General features: G+C 54.7%; 1 protein-coding gene across 2 annotated transcripts; it reads left to right on the top strand.

Annotated features, from left to right (window-relative positions):
• Nucleotides 1-6857: 6857 nt before the first annotated feature.
• SRSF1 (serine and arginine rich splicing factor 1) lies at nt 6858-10709 on the top strand. 2 transcript variants are annotated; one of them, XR_001559046.2, is made up of 4 exons: nt 6858-7207; nt 7551-7735; nt 8093-9258; nt 10173-10709. XR_001559046.2 is itself a non-coding variant. In XM_015881201.2 (4 exons), the coding sequence occupies exons 1-4, from the start codon at nt 7014-7016 to the stop codon at nt 8727-8729; spliced, it is 747 nt and encodes a 248-aa protein (XP_015736687.1). In that variant the 5' UTR covers nt 6858-7013; the 3' UTR covers nt 8730-10709. The 2 variants fall into 2 exon arrangements, 1 of the variants encoding a protein (XP_015736687.1); XM_015881201.2 differs by having other exon boundaries at nt 8093-8265; nt 8535-10709.
• The last annotated feature ends 7982 nt before the right edge of the window (nt 10710-18691 follow it).

Below are 18691 nucleotides of genomic sequence, written 5' to 3' on the forward strand. Positions count from 1 at the left end.
TATGGTCAGAGCACAGATATCCCAGCAGAGCTGCTGTGATGGATTTCCTGGTCTGGAGACACTGCAATCACTGATAATCACCCTCCTGGGGCTCAAGCAAAGGCCTCAGCATCTTGGATCTCCTCACAGGGACAAGCTGCAAAGCACCTGCACAGAAACAAAGTGCTAGTGTCAGGAATGCTGCTGAGCAGTTTATGCCCCACACCTGGTTTCTGCTGAGGCTTGCAGGGCTGCCTTGCAAAAGCTACACGTGCCTGCGTGGCTGCAGAGTGACAGAGCCATCCCTCCTGCATCCCCCACATCTGCCCTGCAGCAAAGGACATACAGCTGTACGGGTGTTTCTCCAAGGTAAGTGGTCTTGAGCTACAGACGGCTTCTTGTCTAAACATTGCTTTCCACAAGGTACTGTGTTGCCTGCAATCCCACAAGCGTGACAGAAAACTCTTTAATACTAAATGGCTTGTGAGCCTCATTAATATGTATTCAGGTCATCTGCTCGCTACAAGTTTTTGCAAGTGACTTGTGGTGTGCAGTTCATGCAGGATCCATAAACAAAAATACCTATCTGGAATCTGGGCAGGGTCACGTTAGCACAGGAATGCAATTAGCAGCCGCATGTACACTGCAGCAGGACGAGGGCAGTTTCAGCAACCTGGGCTAGAAACAGGCTGGGACCTCTCTGTGGTCTGCTCTCCTCAGAGGTGAAAGGCTGGTTCAGAAGGGCCTTAAATACCAAAGGAAAGGTTGTTTCAGAGCTGTGTGCTCCACATTGCTCCCTGCTCATCCTTCCATGGTCACAGCCCCTGGGGGTGTCCCCACTTGGGGAATACACAGTGGGCTCACATGTAAGTCAAATGCTCATGCATGAAATAAGTTAGCAGTCATGCATGCAGTAAATGGGCATTAATATGCAAAATAACTGGACACTCGTGCAAAATACTTGGGTGCTCATCTGGGCAGTAACTGGGCATTCATGCATGCAGAAACTAAGCATTTGTACACGGGCTGATCCTACACTCGTGCAAGAGTCAGTTGTGACTGTTGAAGTCCACCAAGTGCACAAACAGGAGTCCTCTGGCTGCTCACACTGGCTCTGTTCAGCACTCATGCGTCTTCCCAGCACTCACCCATGAATGAATCAAGTGCTCCTGCACAGACAGTCTGGGTACTCACACAGAAATAACTGGGTGATCTGCATTCACCAATGGGGCTCTCATTTGTGTGTTTGTCAGGCACTTATGCCTGAACTGGGTGCTCATGCAGGCACTGCTGGCCTCTCACTCCTGGCTAATTGGACACTCATTAATAAAGTAATTGGGTGCTCAGCATGAGCTATTTGGGTGCTCGTGCAGGACTGCAGCAACCCTGTAATTTATGCCCCACAGGCTTCCATCAGCAGTGCTGCACCCAGAGCCTGGCCAGGAACCCCTCAGCCCTGAGCTCTTGGGGCACAGAACAGAGCTGCTCCCCTCCAGCATAATAAGGTTGCACAGCATTCCAAATGCAGGTCTGTGATGTAGGTCAGCAGCACTCCTGTGCTTTCCTTAGGTTCTAGCAGTTCTGAGTGATGAAAAAAGAGGAAAAATAATGGAATCTGGATGCTATATTGACACAGCTGCCCTCCCATAGCTTGCTCAATCATACTGATGCTCTCACTTCACCCTGCAGAACGAGCTGCAATACTTGACCCAGTCAATAAATACACATTTTATACATCCCTTAAGCCTGTAATACCTTTCTGTATGTAAGAGCCCATGAGGGATTTTGTTTCAGTTACAGAGATGCTCCAGGCTGCTTTGCCCAGGTGCAGGGGGGGCCACTCACACTGCCCCAGCCCAGCCTCAGCAAGAGCAGCCCCACATCCTGGGCTGTGCCAACATGCCTGATGGCAACTGGGATTTATTTTGAAACAGTGGCTGAAATCCTGCTTGCATCTCCAGCAAGGCAGCTCTTCTGGTGGGATGCAGGTGACATTTGGACTTTGCTACCAGTGATGTGGCTCTTTGTGCAGACAGCAATACCCTGCATGAGAAAGAAGGGCACCTGAGCATTGCCTGCTGCAGCCAGTAAAACCAGCTTCAAAACCCAGAGGACCTTTTGGAAGCATTTCAGCATTTTAGTCCAAACAAGAGAAGAGCCAGCTTTATCTGCTAATAGAAGTGCTGAAGAGACAGGAAGAAAACTTGACTTTGTAATTTGCTGCTTCTGGATCCCATGCCGCCCATTCCCACCCTCTCCCCTCAATGCAGCCCATGCAGTGCCCATGGCCAGACAGGGTCTGGCTGTGCTCCCTGTGGTACCAGAGCATGGGGTTCATGGAAAGGAAAGGACACGGGTTTCTGCCCATCAGCACTGGTATAGCACAGCATTTGGTTCGTGTTTGCTTCCAGCAGGCAAGCAAGTGGTCACAGTGCATGGCTGCTCTCTTCTCAGTGGGGAGAGGAAGAAGAAAAAGGGGAATAGAAAAGAAAAAAGAAACAAAGAGTCCTGGGGGAAAACAAATACTTTCTGACGTCTTTTATGATCTCAAAGAAAACAAAAGTGTACCAAGCTGCTGCTTTATGTTTCCCCCAAGGGCCAGCAGTGTGCATTGGCTGCTTTATTCCTTTTGCTGCGGACACGGGGTCTGTAATGGAAAATAGCACTGCAGCGAGGTGCACAGCCCCGTGCAAAAGGAAACAAATCCACACTGCTGACCTGGAGAGCTTGGCCCCACGCCTTTGCAGCTCAGCTGTCCCGGAGCCCCTCGTACCTCTCCTGCCTGCTCATATCTGGCATTCTGGAGAATAAAATGGTAACATGCTGCCCAGGAAACAACATAAGGAACAGCTGTGTAGGGTAGCTGCTCGGGATACACTTTTCTGCAGCTCGTATAAAAAGAAATCACCAGAATCACATCCATGCAGGGTCATATCCCGTCTGAGCACCCCAGGCAGAACACAGCACAGACATCAGCGCTTCCCGCAGTCTGATTGAACGCTAATGGAAAAGCTCCTTTACAAACCACTGAGGCCTGGCAAATTGGGGCTATTTTTGGAGAGCAAAAAGCCTCGGATCTACGCACATTCCTGAGGGAGGCACAACCATGAGGACATCGGTACCACATGGACCTCGTGTGCCTGCTTGGACAGACACTGAAATGAGCACCCACGAGATGGCTGTGCTTTTTGTTTACTCATTCCTTGGCAGGAAGGAGAGAGCTGTGTTTTGTGTTCATTACCAGTGTTTCTGTTCCTCGTTCTCCAGAGCACCCGGCAGCACAGTGGGAGCGCCCAGCAGGGACCACAGGGGCAGCAACTGCCACAGCAGCTGGTGGTTTGCTGGGAAGTCTGGGCTCAGGTCCACCCACATAGTGAAGAACCCAATGGAACCTCACCCTGAAGTCATGGCAACGTGACAACAAGGCAGCACACATCCCACCAAAACCTCATTTTGTTAATGAGCTTTTAATTGTTGCTAGCAAGACAAATAGTGCTTCAGAGATGTTACAGTCACGGCTCTTCTGAGTAAGTCATGTTTAATAGCTTTGGGGGTGGAAGTGTTATTGTGATCAGTGTTCCAGGATTTCTAAAACCCAAGCAACCCACCCAGCACACCATCCTTGTGCTGTTAGCTCAGCTACAGGCATCACGTGTGGGAGCAGCTACAGAGCACAGGCAGTGGGGCAGTGCCCCATGGCAGCACTGTGTGCCCTGCAGGTATATTCAGCCTCACTCTTAGCAAATAACTTCCATCACCTTTCAAGTCTTTGTGATGACCCTCCTCCTAATGCACAGGGGCTGCATCTCTGCCAGCTCTTGTAGCAGCTTTCCTCACCCCACCCTCCATCCGTGTTTTTCACCCAGGATGGTTTCCAGGCAGAATTTGCACAGCCAAGGTGTGCATCAGGACAGGCCACAGCATGCGCACAACAAATCTTGTTGCTTATGCATCAATCTAAATCAATAACATGAGCTGTGCCACTCTTCCCTTTATGGGAAGCATTTCCCACCTTGCAGGCTTTCATTGCCCTGTTGTTACACTGAGTTCCTCTGAAAAAATCACCAGTTGCAGTTTGGTATCACAAATAAACAGCATGGAGACACCTCCAGCCCAACACGTAGAGCCATGGAGACAGTCTGTGTGTCACTGCTGACCTGCCAGCAGACCCAGCTCCCCAGAACCAATGTCATGGATCAGGAAGTTTGCACAGCTCAGTTCTACAGTAACTGTTCCAGCTCACAGTGCTGTGTGAAAACGGCCCTTTTCTCGCAGACAATCAGGGCTTTAGGGGCTGTTATTTTGCAGCACAGTGTGATTAGTCAGGATTAATCCCTGCCCAATTCTGCAGCGCTTTAGGAGCAGGTTCTCCCACCCCAGCCCTGGGAAAGCCACCACTCTGCAACGCTTCTGTTTCGTCATCAGTAGAAGTGAATGATGAGCTCAGTGCAGAGCCCTGCAGGGTCTTCACTGTCTTCACTTCCATTCTGAGAACAAAAACCCGTCATTTTACAACAGCTGGTTGACGTTTTTGGTGTTGTTTGGCTTTGTTTTGCTATTGGCCATTTCTTACCTCGTAGTTTATTTCCCACATAATTAATGTTTAATGATTCTCCACATACACATCTTTTCTTTTTTCCCAGAAAGCCAAAAGCAGCTCTGGAAATGCAACCCAACATTCTGCAGCTTATCCACATGCTTTAAGTGCTCCACTGATAACACAGAGCTCAACAAGGGAATGAGAAAGAAAACATCCAATAATTCTATAAAGAGACACTTCATTAAAGCAATTAAGGCAATCATTTAAAGTAGTTATAAGGACTATTAACACACAAAAGAAATTGTGCAGCAGGGTTTTAGCAAACCAGGCAGATTCACCATTATCTTATGACGCCTTTAAGAATAACATCCAGCATTTATTAAACCCCATTCCCAGGCTTAGGCTGCAGCTTTCTCCAGACATGGGGAGAGTTTGTTTGGGGTCTTTGCAACCAGTTCACACTGGAAAGCATTAAAGCTCCATAAAGATGCAGGAAATCCCCCAGAACCATGAGCTGTATGTGGGTAAAGCACCGCTTCTGCTGGTGGGCTTTGCTCATCACATCCTCCTGTGGTTGACAGCAGTCTTTAAAGCACCAGCAATGCAGCACAGGCATCACTAATGTCAGAAACCATTAGAGCAGAGGACGTTACTGCACTTTAACCCACAGGGACAAAAATAAAAGGCATTGATAATAACCAAGCACACTATAACTTTGTCATGAAAATGTTTTCACTATGGGATGTTTTCTAACTGTAAGTCACTGTCTGTGGGAGGAATACACGCTTTGAATTAACAAATGAAAACAAAGTGAGCACAACAGCCACTGCTAAATGCTCGGACACATTCCTCAAACTCCCCTCATCAACTCAGGAGCATAATGGCTTTTCTCCATGCTCAGCTGCTGTTTCCCCATCCCTGTGGTGCTGAGATTCAGCCCTCCAGCACCAGGCAGGCTCAGCGGTGCTGGATGCAGGCAGGCAACCACTGTGTGCCCCAGTGCCACTTCCAGCCCTCAATGCATTGCCACATCTGCAAAGCAAAGCACAACGTCCAGGCAGCCAAGTGTGAGCCAACAGAGCAGGGACTGCTCTGCCCTCATGGGTCAGGCAAAGACTTTATGCTGTATTAAAGAAAGAAAAGTGGATGTTGGAGTTTCTGTGTCACCACAGAGCAGCTACAGGCCAAAAGAATTCTTGTTGTTAAACCAAAGCCTGGCTCATCTAATTGCACCCTCATTACTTAAAAGCAATTTATACGTTCAAAATTACATCTGCTGCCTGAAGAAATGTCAGAGACGTGTGAGTAACAAGGGTAACATCCCGGTGTGTTACTGTGCCTTCACATCAATTACAACCTCATCAAGAAAACAAACTCAGCACGGCGTTATTCTCGTGCCCCCATAGTTCGGCTGTGCTCATAGGAAGGTTCTGCCCATAGTTAGGCTGTGCCCTTAGGCCGGCTCTGCTCACACCCGTACACAGCGCCCGCCATCGCCCCCAGTTCCGCTCGTTTCCCACCCGCCCGGTGTTTGCACTGCTGTTCCATTCATGACTCAGTCCCCATCACACCCTGCCGTGTTCCTGCCCTTTATTCGTATCCCGTTGCCGTCCCGCTGCCCGCCCCGCCGCGTTCCCCTGAGGCGGGCGGTGACGCGGTGCCCGCTCCGTGCCCTCGGGGCGGCCATTTTGCCTCCGCACCGAGCCCGTCCCAACCGTCCCACACAGTGTCCGCTGAGCGGCTGACGGACCCACACGGCCCGCTCCCCGTGCACCCCGTGCAGCCGCAGGGCGGATCCGCCCGCAGCGCTTCGTGCGGACACGGATCGGTTCGGACCGGCCGGGAATGGACGCTCAGTACCGAGCCCGCCCGCCCAGCGCTGCGCACGGCCCGACCCGCCCGCGGTGCATTGTGGGCCGGGCCACGCCCCGCGCCTTGGCGCCAAGAGCCCCGAGCGGCGCGGTGCATTGTGGGACACCCCCAGCGCCGGCCGGGACTTCTTGGCGCGAGCGCCGCACCGGAAGTGACGTCACACGGCCCGGCGCCCTGAGACGGCAGCGGAAAGAAGCGCGGCGGTCCCGGTGCGGACAGCGGGGATCGGAGGCGGATATTCACGTTCATCCCGACCTCGCTGGCAGGAGCGGAGCCTCTTGTGCGGCCACAGCCGCTTTGGCGGAGCAGCGGAGGCGAAAGGCAAAAGAGAGGAACTACTTTTCCGCGCTGCCGCGCATGCGCGAGGGCGAGAGCGCGGCGGGATACTCGGAACGCATTGCGGTCTCGCGGCCCGGCGGTGCTGCGGCGCGGGGTGAGAGAGATCAGTGCGCGAGATCAGTGCGCGCTGCGAGCGCGAGGGGAGCCGCGGTCGCCATTTTGAAGCGGCGGTTGCTGGAGTCGCCGTGTCCGCTCCCGTCCGCACGGCCCGGCCCCGCGCCCGCCCGCCCGCCCGCGCTCCGCGCCCCGGCCCCTGAACGCCGCAGCCATTGCCGACCTCGGCATGTCCGGAGGGGGCGTGATCCGCGGCCCGGCCGGCAATAACGACTGCCGCATCTACGTGGGCAACCTGCCCCCCGACATCCGCACCAAGGACATCGAGGACGTGTTCTACAAATACGGCGCCATCCGCGACATCGACCTGAAGAACCGCCGCGGGGGGCCGCCCTTCGCCTTCGTGGAGTTCGAGGACCCGAGGTGAGCGCCGCGGGGCCCTGGGGCACGGGCGGGAACGGCTCCGCCGGGCGCCGATACCCCCCCCCTCCATTCCCTCCCTTCCTCCACGCGCGGCGCCGCTCCCGCTGCGCGCTATTCCACACACACACACACACACACACACACACACACACGCTCGGCTCGTTGCGCTCCGGGCCCGGCGCGGTGCCGCCGCTGGGGGTGGCGGTGATGGCGGTGATGGTGGTTGTGGTGCTGATGGTGGTGGTGGGGGCGGGGTGGGGCCGCGGGTATTGGGAACAAAGGCGCTGCGGGGGGCGGCGCGTGGCAGGGCGCGGCCGCGCTCACCGCCCGTCCCGACCCGCAGGGACGCCGAGGACGCCGTGTACGGGCGGGACGGTTACGATTACGATGGGTATCGCCTCCGCGTGGAGTTCCCTCGCAGCGGCCGGGGGACCGGCAGAGGAGGCGGCGGCGGCGGAGGGGGCGGAGCCCCGCGGGGCAGATACGGCCCCCCGTCCCGGCGATCGGAGTACAGAGTGATCGTCTCGGGTGAGTCGCTGCTCTCTTCCCCCGGGTCCTTCGTGCTGCCGTGCGCGGGGGGCGACGCGGCTCCGCTTTTCCCTGCGAAGCCTCGGGATGGGGGAGGGGTGCTGGATGCTGTGGGCTGTGTGCAGGGTGTTCTGCTCGTGTGCTGCGGGATGATGCTGGAATTGCAACACCGGAGGCCTTGGGTTCGAATCCCCTGTGGCGCAAGTGGCAGAAGTGCCGCTCTGCTACACAGAAGGCTCAAATCGCGGGGGGTTGGACTCGATGATGTCTAAGGTCCCTTCCAACCCGCACGAGACTGTGATACTATGATATGATCGCACCATTGGGTTTTAAAGCCAGGTGTTGCTTTTTATCCAGGACTGCCTCCAAGTGGAAGTTGGCAGGATTTAAAGGATCACATGCGTGAAGCAGGTGATGTATGTTATGCTGATGTTTTCCGAGATGGAACTGGTGTCGTGGAGTTTGTACGGAAGGAAGATATGACCTACGCTGTGCGAAAACTGGATAACACTAAGTTTAGATCTCATGAGGTAGGTTTCACGCTTACTTGTTTTTGGCCAGAATTGGATACAAAGGGCTTAACAGTAGGATGTGAAGGTAAGGAATGTGTGGTGATCATTGCGTTAATACACGAAGCAGCTAAACTGAGTCTGCTGTCAGTTTGTCACGAAATAGACTTTATTAAGAGTTTGATGTCTATTTCTGTGCCTTAGTAAAGATATCTGCAGTCTGTCAGCATGCCTAAAACGATGGCCCCGAAGCCTAGACCTTTCAATCGAAAGTTGTGTCTATTCAATAGGGAGAAACTGCCTACATCCGTGTTAAAGTTGATGGTCCAAGAAGTCCAAGCTATGGAAGATCTCGGTCACGCAGCCGTAGTCGTAGCAGAAGCCGTAGTCGAAGCAACAGCAGAAGCCGCAGTTATTCCCCAAGAAGAAGCAGAGGATCTCCACGCTACTCTCCCCGCCACAGCAGATCCCGATCTCGTACATAAGCGATCACTAGCTCTGATCTTTTTGTAGAACCCCATGTTGTACACAGTTTTCCTTTACTCAGTACAGTCTTTCAATATTATTTTTTTTTAAATTCAAGCTGTTTTATTCAGATTGGCTGAAGTGTTGAATTGCATTCTTGTGTAAAATCCCTAGTGAGTATTTGCTCCGTAACAACAACATTCCCCCTCATGTCTTTGGTAAACTGTATTTTAATTGATGTCAGTCAGGATTGTTTCAATTTAGTTCTAGTTAAATACCAACACTCTTCAAACTGTGGTATTGCTGTGTAAATGTCTCAGTGTTCAGCTATGGTTCATGCGAGCTGGGGATGTTGGGATGTTTGTGGCTAACTTGTCTCTTCTGGGGGATCTTATATTTTATCTTGCCTTTTCGTGTGTCTTTCTGTAGACATATCTGAAGAGATGGATTAAGAATGCTTTGGATTAAAGGATTGTGGAGCACATGTCAATCATTTTAGGATTGTCAAAAGGAGGATTGAGGAGGATCAGATCAATAATGGAGGCAATGGTATGACTCCAAGTGCTATTGTCACAGATGAACTTGGCAGTATTGACCTTATACTGAGACAGGTGAATTGAGAACGTGCGCCTGCGTGTCACTTCTTCAGGCACCTCTTGGTCACTGCGGGCTGCAATTGCTCTGTTCTTTAAAACCCTCTTGGCAATTGTGGCTCAGTACTTGCCGGTGTAATTCCTTATTCCATTCTAGTCTTTTTTTAAAGGAGTAAACCGGGACAGGGGTGGGAGCATTGGTTTGTCCCGCGGCATTTGGTTCCAAGCGTTAACGGCCCGCAGTACTTCCACGCTTGCGGATCAAGGGTATCTTTAAATGGGAGTATAATATCAATACTGCTAAAATCTGCATGTCCTCTGTGTGACTGATACAGCGTTGCTATTTCATTTCTTTTAAGTATCAGAATGAAAGGGAAAAAAGCCAAAAACCCAAATCCTAAGAGAACCTGGTTGGGAATCGTTTGTCAGCCCTTCCCCAGCCTAATTCAGAGCTGACTCACCGTATTGAGAGCTGCAGTTAGTTCCTCTGTTACCTTCCAGCCGGGGGTGCTGGCCGTAGCTGAGAGGCGCAGTAGGTGACAGCTTTAGCAGTAAAACTTTTCCAATTTCATAAACATTTTTTGCAACCACAGAAGCTGTAGAGCACCACCGTACGAGCAATGAGTATGTTGGCATTTTTAGTTGACATATGTAAATATTGCAGTGTTTCCTCCAAATAATTAACGTTTCTTAAAGAGAACAAAAGATATAGCATCACCATTCAGAAGCTTGTTTTGGGGAATTGATAGTTATTACTGTACATCTGTATTAATTGATGGCAAACATAACTGATCATTCCCCAGAATCCTATTTTTTCATTGCGGTATCTAACTTTTTGCCTCCTCTTTTTTGGTTTTGCTGGTTATAAAGGTTTGGATTGGAGAGGGCTCACTGGATCCCAATCCTTGGAGCTGGATCATTGGATTCAAATCATAATGTGGATAGGATAGGGAGGCTGAATGGCAAGGATTCATGGAGCGGGATCAGATTACCAGGAACGTAGGAGTGGATTCCTGCCCCAACCAAACCGCATTCGTGTGGATTTTTTTATTCAACTCAATTGGCTATTCCAAAGCTTTTTCTTTTCCCATTTGTGACGATTGGAGCCCTTATGATGCACGATGGAGTTTGTCATTTTTTGGTAAAAGGAGCAAAGCGAGGACCTGGAGAGGTAACGCTGGAGCGATCTCCTTGGAAGGATTCAGCACGAGTAGATGGTAAACGTTGAATGGGGAAAAAGGGGGGTTTGTTTCAACACCAAAAGTTGTTTCTCTAAATTCCAAGGCGGAAATTGGAGCTAAAGATGACGTAGGCTTTCAATTGGCTGCTGCCTTTATTATTTTTTTTCTTTTATTTTTTTCTTTTTTTTTTTTTTTTCCTTTGACAAATAAAATTTTTACAAAATCACGCCCGGTTCTCATCATTTGTTGGTCACCAAATCCCCGCTGTTCACCAGGAGCTGCAGCATTGTTGGCTCTGCACAAAAAGGCTCTTGTTGTGTCCAACAAGGATCTGCTGTTCCACAGGAAGCGCCGATGTTTGAACTCCTGCGTGAAGGAGCAGCGCCCCGTGGGACACGGCTGGGATTGATTGATTGCTTAGGGGAAAAGAAGGAAGAGTTGGACCCGCCGACAAAAGGCTCCTCGCTGTTGGGGATGATAACAAACAGCTGGAAGTGAATGTGAGATCAGCCCAGCGTTCACACACTGCGGGCTGTGTCCCCACACCTGGCTGCTCCAGTGCTGGCAGCCTTGGAGAGTCTCCGTGCAGGAGCCACATCCAGCGTGAAGGATGTGGATGTTCCTTCGGTTTCCTGATGAGGTAACAGTGAACTTAGTGAGTTCACTGCACAACCAGTTCAAGTGTTGACGCCGAGCAGGAAAACTTTCCATAGGATGTGGGGTTGTCTGCCAGTGTCTGAGTGCTGCTGTGTGCAGGGACGGCTGCCTGGCAGTGGTTGCTGCGTGGCTGGAGCTCGCAGTGCAGAGCGGGGCAGAGGCTCGCTGTGCTTCCAGGCAGGAATGCAGATACGTGCTCAGGGTGAGATGAGCAGCTTTGGGCTGGGCAGCTGCTGTGAGTCTGGTACAGGATGTTGTGTCCGTGCTGAAGTACTGTGCTGCCAGCTGAGTGTGGGGGCTGCTCTTTTATTTTTGAGATGCAATTGCTTATTTCGGGTGGGAGAGCAGCAGAGATGAGAGCTGACCTGGGGGTGCACGGAGATGTGGTGCCTCTTGGCAGCAGGGTCAGGCTGTGGGAAGTGAGGGAGGGGGGCACACAGTGTCAGTGCAGGAAGGTTGGCCCCAGACCCAAACCCCTGTGGGAATCTGATCTGTCACCTGCATTCAGGAAAGGGTGAGCCTGGAACAGTTGTAAAGCAAAGGAAGCAAAACTGTATTGGAGAATGAAAGCTTGAAGGGCTTGCTTTAACTGGAGAGGGCTGGAAAGAAAGCAAACTGTGCAGGAGAGGAGTTGGGACTGTGAGAAGGGGTTACAGTCCTGTGATACAGGAACCGGTGCTGAGCCAGGGAGTGCAGCCCAAGTGAGTATTTCTGAGCAAGCTAATATGGAGCTAATTGATGTGCTGTAGTGCTCAATTAAGGGGTTGTTAGCTGACTTCAAGATGTAGGAAGTACCTATACAGGCTGTCATGGTCGAGGTGTGAGAAGGATTTCAGGTGCCCAGCCGGGTCCTCCAGCCTTTCCAGAGCGCTTCCAGGTGAGAGCTGAGCTGTGTGCAGAGGGCTCTGGTCTGCAGCTGCTCCATTTGCTGTGGAAAATGGAGATCCTGGGGGATCATTTGCTGCTACGGTCTCAAGTGGGAGCAGCAGCACTTGGGGCTGCAGCACTCATGCACTGCGGGTGGGCACAGCCCTGTGCATCCCACTGCTGGAGGCAGCTGCTGCGGGTGCACAGTGCAGGCAGCGTGTGATGCCGAAGCTGCGCTGTGTTGGTACACTGAGGGCAATTGTTGGCCCCGGGGATGTGTGGCCGCTCTGTTTTGCCCTGGGCCGCGCAGCTGGCAGCTCGCAGCAGAGCCATACTGCGCCCATTGTGTGCTGTGCGGGGAGGGAGGGCCCCGTCCTCAACTGCACACAACGCTGATAGCGGAGCACTTAATAACCCCCACGTTAGCACTGAAATAGAAATGGGTAGAAAGCTTGTGGTTTCTCCTACAAACCACAGTTTGGGTTTTTTGTTGGTTGTTTGCCATGTTGGTTTTTTTAACGGGCACTTCTGCTTTAGAGCAGCAGAGCCTCCCTCGCTCCATAGCAGCCTCCCTTGCTCCATAGCGGCAGTCGGGGCTGCAGGGCTCTGCCCCACCTGCAGCATCTTGCTGCTCCTTTCACAGCACGGCCATAACAACCCCTGGTTCTGCCAGGAATAGCTGCAGCTTTGGGGAGAGTCCAACTTCCCCCTCGAGTGCCAAGTATTCCCCATTGCCTTTGTGCGAGGAAGAGCAGTTTCTCTTAATATGCAGTTCAAGCAGTTTCAGGTAGAAAGCTGAATGAATAACAAAAGGGATTCCAAGCAGTTCCTGTGTAAGGACCCTTCCCTGAAGTCTTCCCTATGTGCACGAGGGCTGCAGTGCCTCCAGCTGCTCTGGCTTCGCTTTGTGCTGCTTCATGCAGCTGTTGTGCAGCACGTGGCCATTGCCCAGCACGGAGCTGGAGCTCCATTGGGATGCAGCAGGAGCAGGGCTGGGGGCACAGTGTAATCCCGTTCACTTTGCCCATCCTGTGCTGCTCAACCCGCTGCGTACTGAAGGGCTGAGTGTGTGTGTGCAACAGTTATGGGGCTATTAACATAATTTTATGCACTAATTTGTGTGATCATTAAAAGAGTTGAAAAGGCCATTGTTCGCATGAGTAATTACTTCTGTGTTCTAATAGCTTTAATTCATCCTGTAAGCGAGTTTCATATTTGTGTGACTCAGCTGAAGATTTGTGCTTTGGGTATAATACAATTTACAAGTCCCTGTTGCTTATGGGGGTGGGTGGTGCTGGGGGCAGTGACCCCACAAGGCTGACGGAGCAGGTTGTGTTACCACAGGGCACACATCTCAAAGGGATGGAGTGCAGCGCTTGGCAGTGTGCTGCACCGCAGGTGTCCCAACAGGAGGAGCTGCAGGTGGAGGAGCTGCAGGCACAGGGGCAGCGGTGGCACCGTGCCCTGACCTTGCACACCCAGCACTGCTGCACAGCTCAGCCTCCAGCAGAGCTCTCTCCACGTCCATCCCGTGCTCACACACAGCAGCCACCTCTCGGCCTGGGGTCGTGCCCCTGCTTTGCACGGCAGATCCTCCCCAGCACAGCGCACAGCAGGCGAATGTGCCAACATTGATTACACTGAGAGAATCCATAACTGCCAAATGAGATTAAACCCCCCACACACACACAGGCACAGGTCGTGCTCAAAGCAAACAGCAAAGAATAAACAACGTGGGCACACGGCACGAGTGGGGCAGGAGCTGTGTCTGCTGCCCGGGTACGGCTCCATGGCTGCGGGTGGGCAGGAGGCAGCGGCTGCTGGTGTTGGAGCAGGGATTAGTGCTGGGATTTCCCAGCTGCCCTCATTCACGGCTGCACTGTTCCGTGCAGCGCTGACCCGATGTGCACGGCCGCGTGGCACTGCTGGCCTGGCAGATGGAGGGAAGGGAGCGGGGCAGGAGCGGATGTTTCTGTGCAGCCCTCAGCCCCAAAGGAATTATGACTAAAAATGGTCACTGGTGAGGAAGCAGAGGAGTGCGCTGCTGTGCAGTTGCTTCTCTGGCTGCCACATGAAGTTTCAAAGCACAAGCACAGAGCTGGGAAACAGCTTTTGCAGCAGACGTGGAGCCAGCGCAGTGTCTTGGGGTCGGGGTGCAGCCAGGGGTCTCTGAGCTGCAGGAGATGAAGGATTCCGGTGCTGTGCATCACGTGTATGTGTGGAGCTGGGGGATGGCAGCAAATCTGATGCTAAGGGTGGCACTGCTGGCACCATGCTGCTGGGTGTCCGTGAGCTGCAGCACTTCCCCAGGGCAGTTTGGGGGTGTGAAGTGTGCCCAGGGATGGCAGCGAGGCTGGCAGCCGATGTGATGGTTCCAAGCAGTGTGGATAGGATGGCAATGTGGCAGATGGCAGCAGCAGTGTGGTGGGAAAGGTTGTGGTGGAATAAGCAACGCAATACTGCAGGGCTGTGCAGCACTGCCAGCATGGGGCAGCCCCGAGCGCAAGGTGCTGAGCAGAGATTAGTGCATGCTCAGCTGAGGACAAGGAGGTGGGAAGAGATAACGCCGCTTCCCCAGCGCGGGGCTAAACATAGCTGCAATGCTGCTCGGGGCCGTGCCGGGCACGGGCTGGGAGCACCGTGCTGCCATTGCAGGGCTGCGTCAGCATCTGTCATCCATGGGGCAGCAGGGATGTGAGCTGGTGGAACTGCAGAAATGGGAGATTGGCAGAGGGGAGCCCGTGATGGGCACCTCCAAGTTTGGTGCTGATAGCATGAAAACGGAGTGAGAGAGAGTGGAGATCCCCACTGAGGCCTCGAAACGAAACTCCTTCATACCGAGCAGATTCTTCCTGCTGCTCCATTGATTGCCATAATGCCTGCCTGGCTGCGGTGATTCAGCCTCGCTGGTTGCTGATTTCCGGCATCCTATTTTCCTCTTTTGAAAAGTGGAGTGATCTTTCCGATGCGCTAATTGCCAGGCACAGAGGATGCTCTGCATGGCACTGGGAGCTCCCTGCCAAGCACTGAGGCTGAAGAGTGCCAGCAGCAGCGCTGCCAGTGGGCATGGGATGGCAGAGGAACCACAGTGGGAGATGGCAGTGGGGTGCCATGATGGTGACAGCCATCCACCAGCCCCAGCAGCTTCCCTGGGCTCTGCTCCAGCAGAGGTGATGTAGTGGGAGCTCCCTGGAGGACACCAGGACTCCCACTGCCATGTCCTGGAGCTGTGCTATGGATTCCATCCTCACAGCCACCCACAGCCCCACAGCAACCAGAGGCTGTCGCACCATCCAGTGTGTGTTTTCCAGTTTCATATTTTACCGTCTCTTTTTAGCAGCCCGGATCTGTTTGAAGAGGAAGTCGAAGCTGCGTGGAGAGCAAATAGAGAAGGCACAAAGTTGGGAAAGCAGCGAAAGGGAACTGCCCCTGGCAGCGGAATCGGTGACGCCATCCCCGCTTATTGACACACTCGAGGGCTCTTCAGCCGCTCAGAGCTGTGAAATTCAAAGCACGCCGTGTCGCTCCAGGAGCGGAGCATAAACAGAGCAGGGCTCCTCCAAAGCTGAAATATTTGACAACATTTGCTATTCTTAGCCATCCAAGCACACGCTCACGGAACGGGGTCGGGGCGCTGCGTGTCAGCAGGCAGCCACGGGCTGGGGAAGCGCTGCAGCTTCAGTGCACGGCTGGGAACGGAGCGGGTCGCCCTGCGGGGCGCTTGGAACCGCGAGAGAGGCGTGGAGGGCGGAAAAACAGATCGAGCTTTGGTGCCTCGCAGCCCGTGATGAGCGCTGAGCCCCGGGGTGCTGCAAGGGGAAGGCACGGAATTGCTGCCCTGGGGAGGGGGGGAGCATCCCGTTTCCACCATCCCTGCGCACCAGCACAGGACAGGACAGCTAATGGCGCCCGCACACTGCGCGTCCTTAACCGCTTGTTGGCCGCCACGGGGCAGGAGCCGCTCGGCTCTGCGGGCTCCGTGAGTGATCCGCGGTTATTCGTCCTGCCGGCCCCGCGGACAGGCCGAGGGCTGTCTCACCCTCTGTCTCACCCTCTGTCCCATCCTCTGTCCCACCCTGTGCCCCCGGGGCTGGCGGCGGCACCGCGGCGCTGTCCGGGTTTGGGCAGCGCGGGGCAGGCGGTGCTGCCGGTACCGGGCGTGGGATGCAGAGCGGGTCAGCAGCACCGCCCCTGTCCGGGAGAAGGGACGGGGAAGGCTTTGTTCTGCGGGCAGGAAAAGCCGTCTCAGGATGGCGCTAAGTGGGGCCGGGGGATCCCTCTGCCCCATAAACTCCTGCTGCACATTCACTGCCTGCCCGGGCGCAGCGGTGGCTGCTGATGTTATCGCTGTCCCAGCTCGGTGACTAAGGCAGCTGGAAGGTACAAGTTAAACAGCGCACAGCGCCAAGTCACCTGCTGCGTGGGTTTGTCCAAAGCAGCGCTGCGTTAATTAAGACAGAGAGTTTACAAATCTAACCTTTGTTTATTGTGCTTTGGGGCATAGAAAATGTAAATAGGTGTTTTCAAACACTGTGGCTTTTTATATTTCCAGTTATAATTCTGCATAAAGGGAGGTTTGTCAGGCTTGGCACGGGCTTGCCCTTTACCAACACTCTCCTGCAGCTCATGCTCCCCTTGGGGCTCCCTGCTCTGCTCTGCTCCATTCCCTGCTGCCATTGAGATACATGGGGCTGCTCCCCGTCCTGCACTCAGGGCCCAGCCACACTCATATGAGAGGAGCCCACTGCTGCTCCCCATCCCCATCCCCTTACAGCTTAGTAAGGATGAGCCGAACGTTCTCCTCACTTCAGTTCCTGAAGGTGTTTGTGCCCTCTTGGTTGTTTAACTGTAAAACCAACCAAAACATCGAGTTTGGCCTCCTACGAACTGATTGGGATTTCTTCGATGACTCAGTGCTACGCTCGGGTGCTTCTCTTCGCCTTTAATTGAAGTGAGTGTGAGCCCTCAACAAAGAGCCCTCTCGCAAAGCCCTATTAATAAGCTCTAACAAAAATAACCAGTAGCCAGGAGAAAAGCGCCGCCAGCAGCAGCAATTTCCCTCTGTGTCAGGGTGGGGTTCCTCTCCCAGCTCTCTCTGTGGCAGACAGGAGCACAGGGCAGGAGATGGCAGCTGCCCTCTGTCCCATTCGGGCACAGGAGGAGCTATAGGGTGGGCTGTGGGGATGCTCACATTGCCAACCCATGGAGTCCTCTCCATGTGTTTGTATGTTTGTCTCACAGCTCAGGGCTCAGGGTCAGTATTTGGTGTGTTCCCCCTCGGTCTGTGTGTGTCTGTGTGCTCTGTGCCAACATAGCAGAGCTCTGCAAAACACTTTTTGGATTGCAAACAGATTTTGGTATCATCCCTCATCTCCCACACTGGGATTTTGAGGAATGAACCGACAGGTACCTGAAGGTGCATCCAGCAGCTGCAAGCACAGACACCAGCACAAGTGCTGCTGTTTTGCAACAGGGTTGGGAGGTGGAGAAACACAGCGGGTCCTTTACACCGGGATGCAGCTCTGGGGCTCCGGCTGTGTCCCCTCTGAGCCGGTGCATCGCTGCAGCAGCAAACCCAGCCTGCCTAGAAGGCACCATCCTTCGTGTTATTGATCATCCAGCGCCCAGCGGGGGAAGAAGAGCCCAGCTCCTCAGTGAGGGGGGAAATAGCACGGGACACATCAGTGAGGTGAAGCAGATGGAGCCCTGCACGCTGAGCTCGGCTCTGTGGAAACCAACGGTGACCAACACCAGCGCGTGTCTGCGCACACAGTGACGGGGCAGACGCTCCCACGGCCGAGGGCTGAGCGCGGTGATGCGGGGCCGGGCCTGGGGAAGGTTGAGAGGAGCTGCGGGCAGAAGGGAAAGCGTGTCCTCGGCCCGGGCTCCTCGTGTCCCCCGGCTCCAGATCCAGCCCGTTCCGTTGTGGCTCCGGCCCCTCACACCCCGTGTCGGACACACACGTGCGCGCTCCCGGCGGTGCCGTGGGGCAGCGCTGCCCCCGGAGCGCGGCTCGGCCCCAATCCCGCCGCTCTCGGGGCCGCGCTTGATGTGTGTAAACACATAATTAAGGGTAAGCTTCGCTTAATTGTTTGTGGCTTCCATTTGCATTCGGGCGCCGCACGGAGGATGCCTCGGCTGCCGCCGATCGCGGGCCGCCCGCCGCTCGGGGGGCGCCCAGCCGAGGCCCGGCGGGGAGGCCCGGGGGGAGACGGGTCGGGTCGGGTTTGTCCGCGGGGCGGCGGGGTCGGCACGGGAGACACGAGCGATCCCCGGGGCGGCCCCTCGCCCGCCCTCCGCCCGCACCCGCGGGGCGCAGCCGCCCCCCGCCCGCCGCCTCCGCCGCCCCCGCGGCTCCTGCCGGCTCCCTCCCAGCGCCGCGGGCGGGGGCGGCGGGCGGGGAGAGCGGGGAGGAAGGCGGGAGGGAGGGGAGCGGAGCGGAGGGCGGCGCGGCCGGGAGCCCCCGCCCGGGGCCGGCGGCGGGACGGCGGCCCTGGACACCGCGCCCGCTCCTCCATCTTCTCTCTCCACAGCTCTCGCCTCGGCTTCCCCAGCCCGGGACCGGCCCATTGCCAGCCCCGCGGGAAGGGCCCGGCGCGCGTCCAGAGTCGCCGCCGCCGCGCCCGCCGACGGGCGCCCCCCGGACCCGCCTCGCCCCCCCCGCCGCGCCGACCGGGGCCCGTC

This window comes from Coturnix japonica, chromosome 19, assembly GCF_001577835.2.
Source record: "Coturnix japonica isolate 7356 chromosome 19, Coturnix japonica 2.1, whole genome shotgun sequence".
In the NCBI taxonomy this organism is placed as follows: Eukaryota; Metazoa; Chordata; class Aves; order Galliformes; family Phasianidae; genus Coturnix; species Coturnix japonica.

Excerpts from the sequence above, each read along its gene's own strand:
- SRSF1 (XM_015881201.2), top strand. The coding sequence starts at position 7,014 with ATGTCCGGAGGGGGCGTGATCCGCGGCCCGGCCGGCAATAACGACTGC. Across the intron at positions 7,208-7,550 it reads GTGGAGTTCGAGGACCCGAG|GGACGCCGAGGACGCCGTGT; the intron begins GTGAGCGCCGCG and ends CCCGACCCGCAG. Across the intron at positions 8,266-8,534 it reads CTAAGTTTAGATCTCATGAG|GGAGAAACTGCCTACATCCG; the intron begins GTAGGTTTCACG and ends TCTATTCAATAG.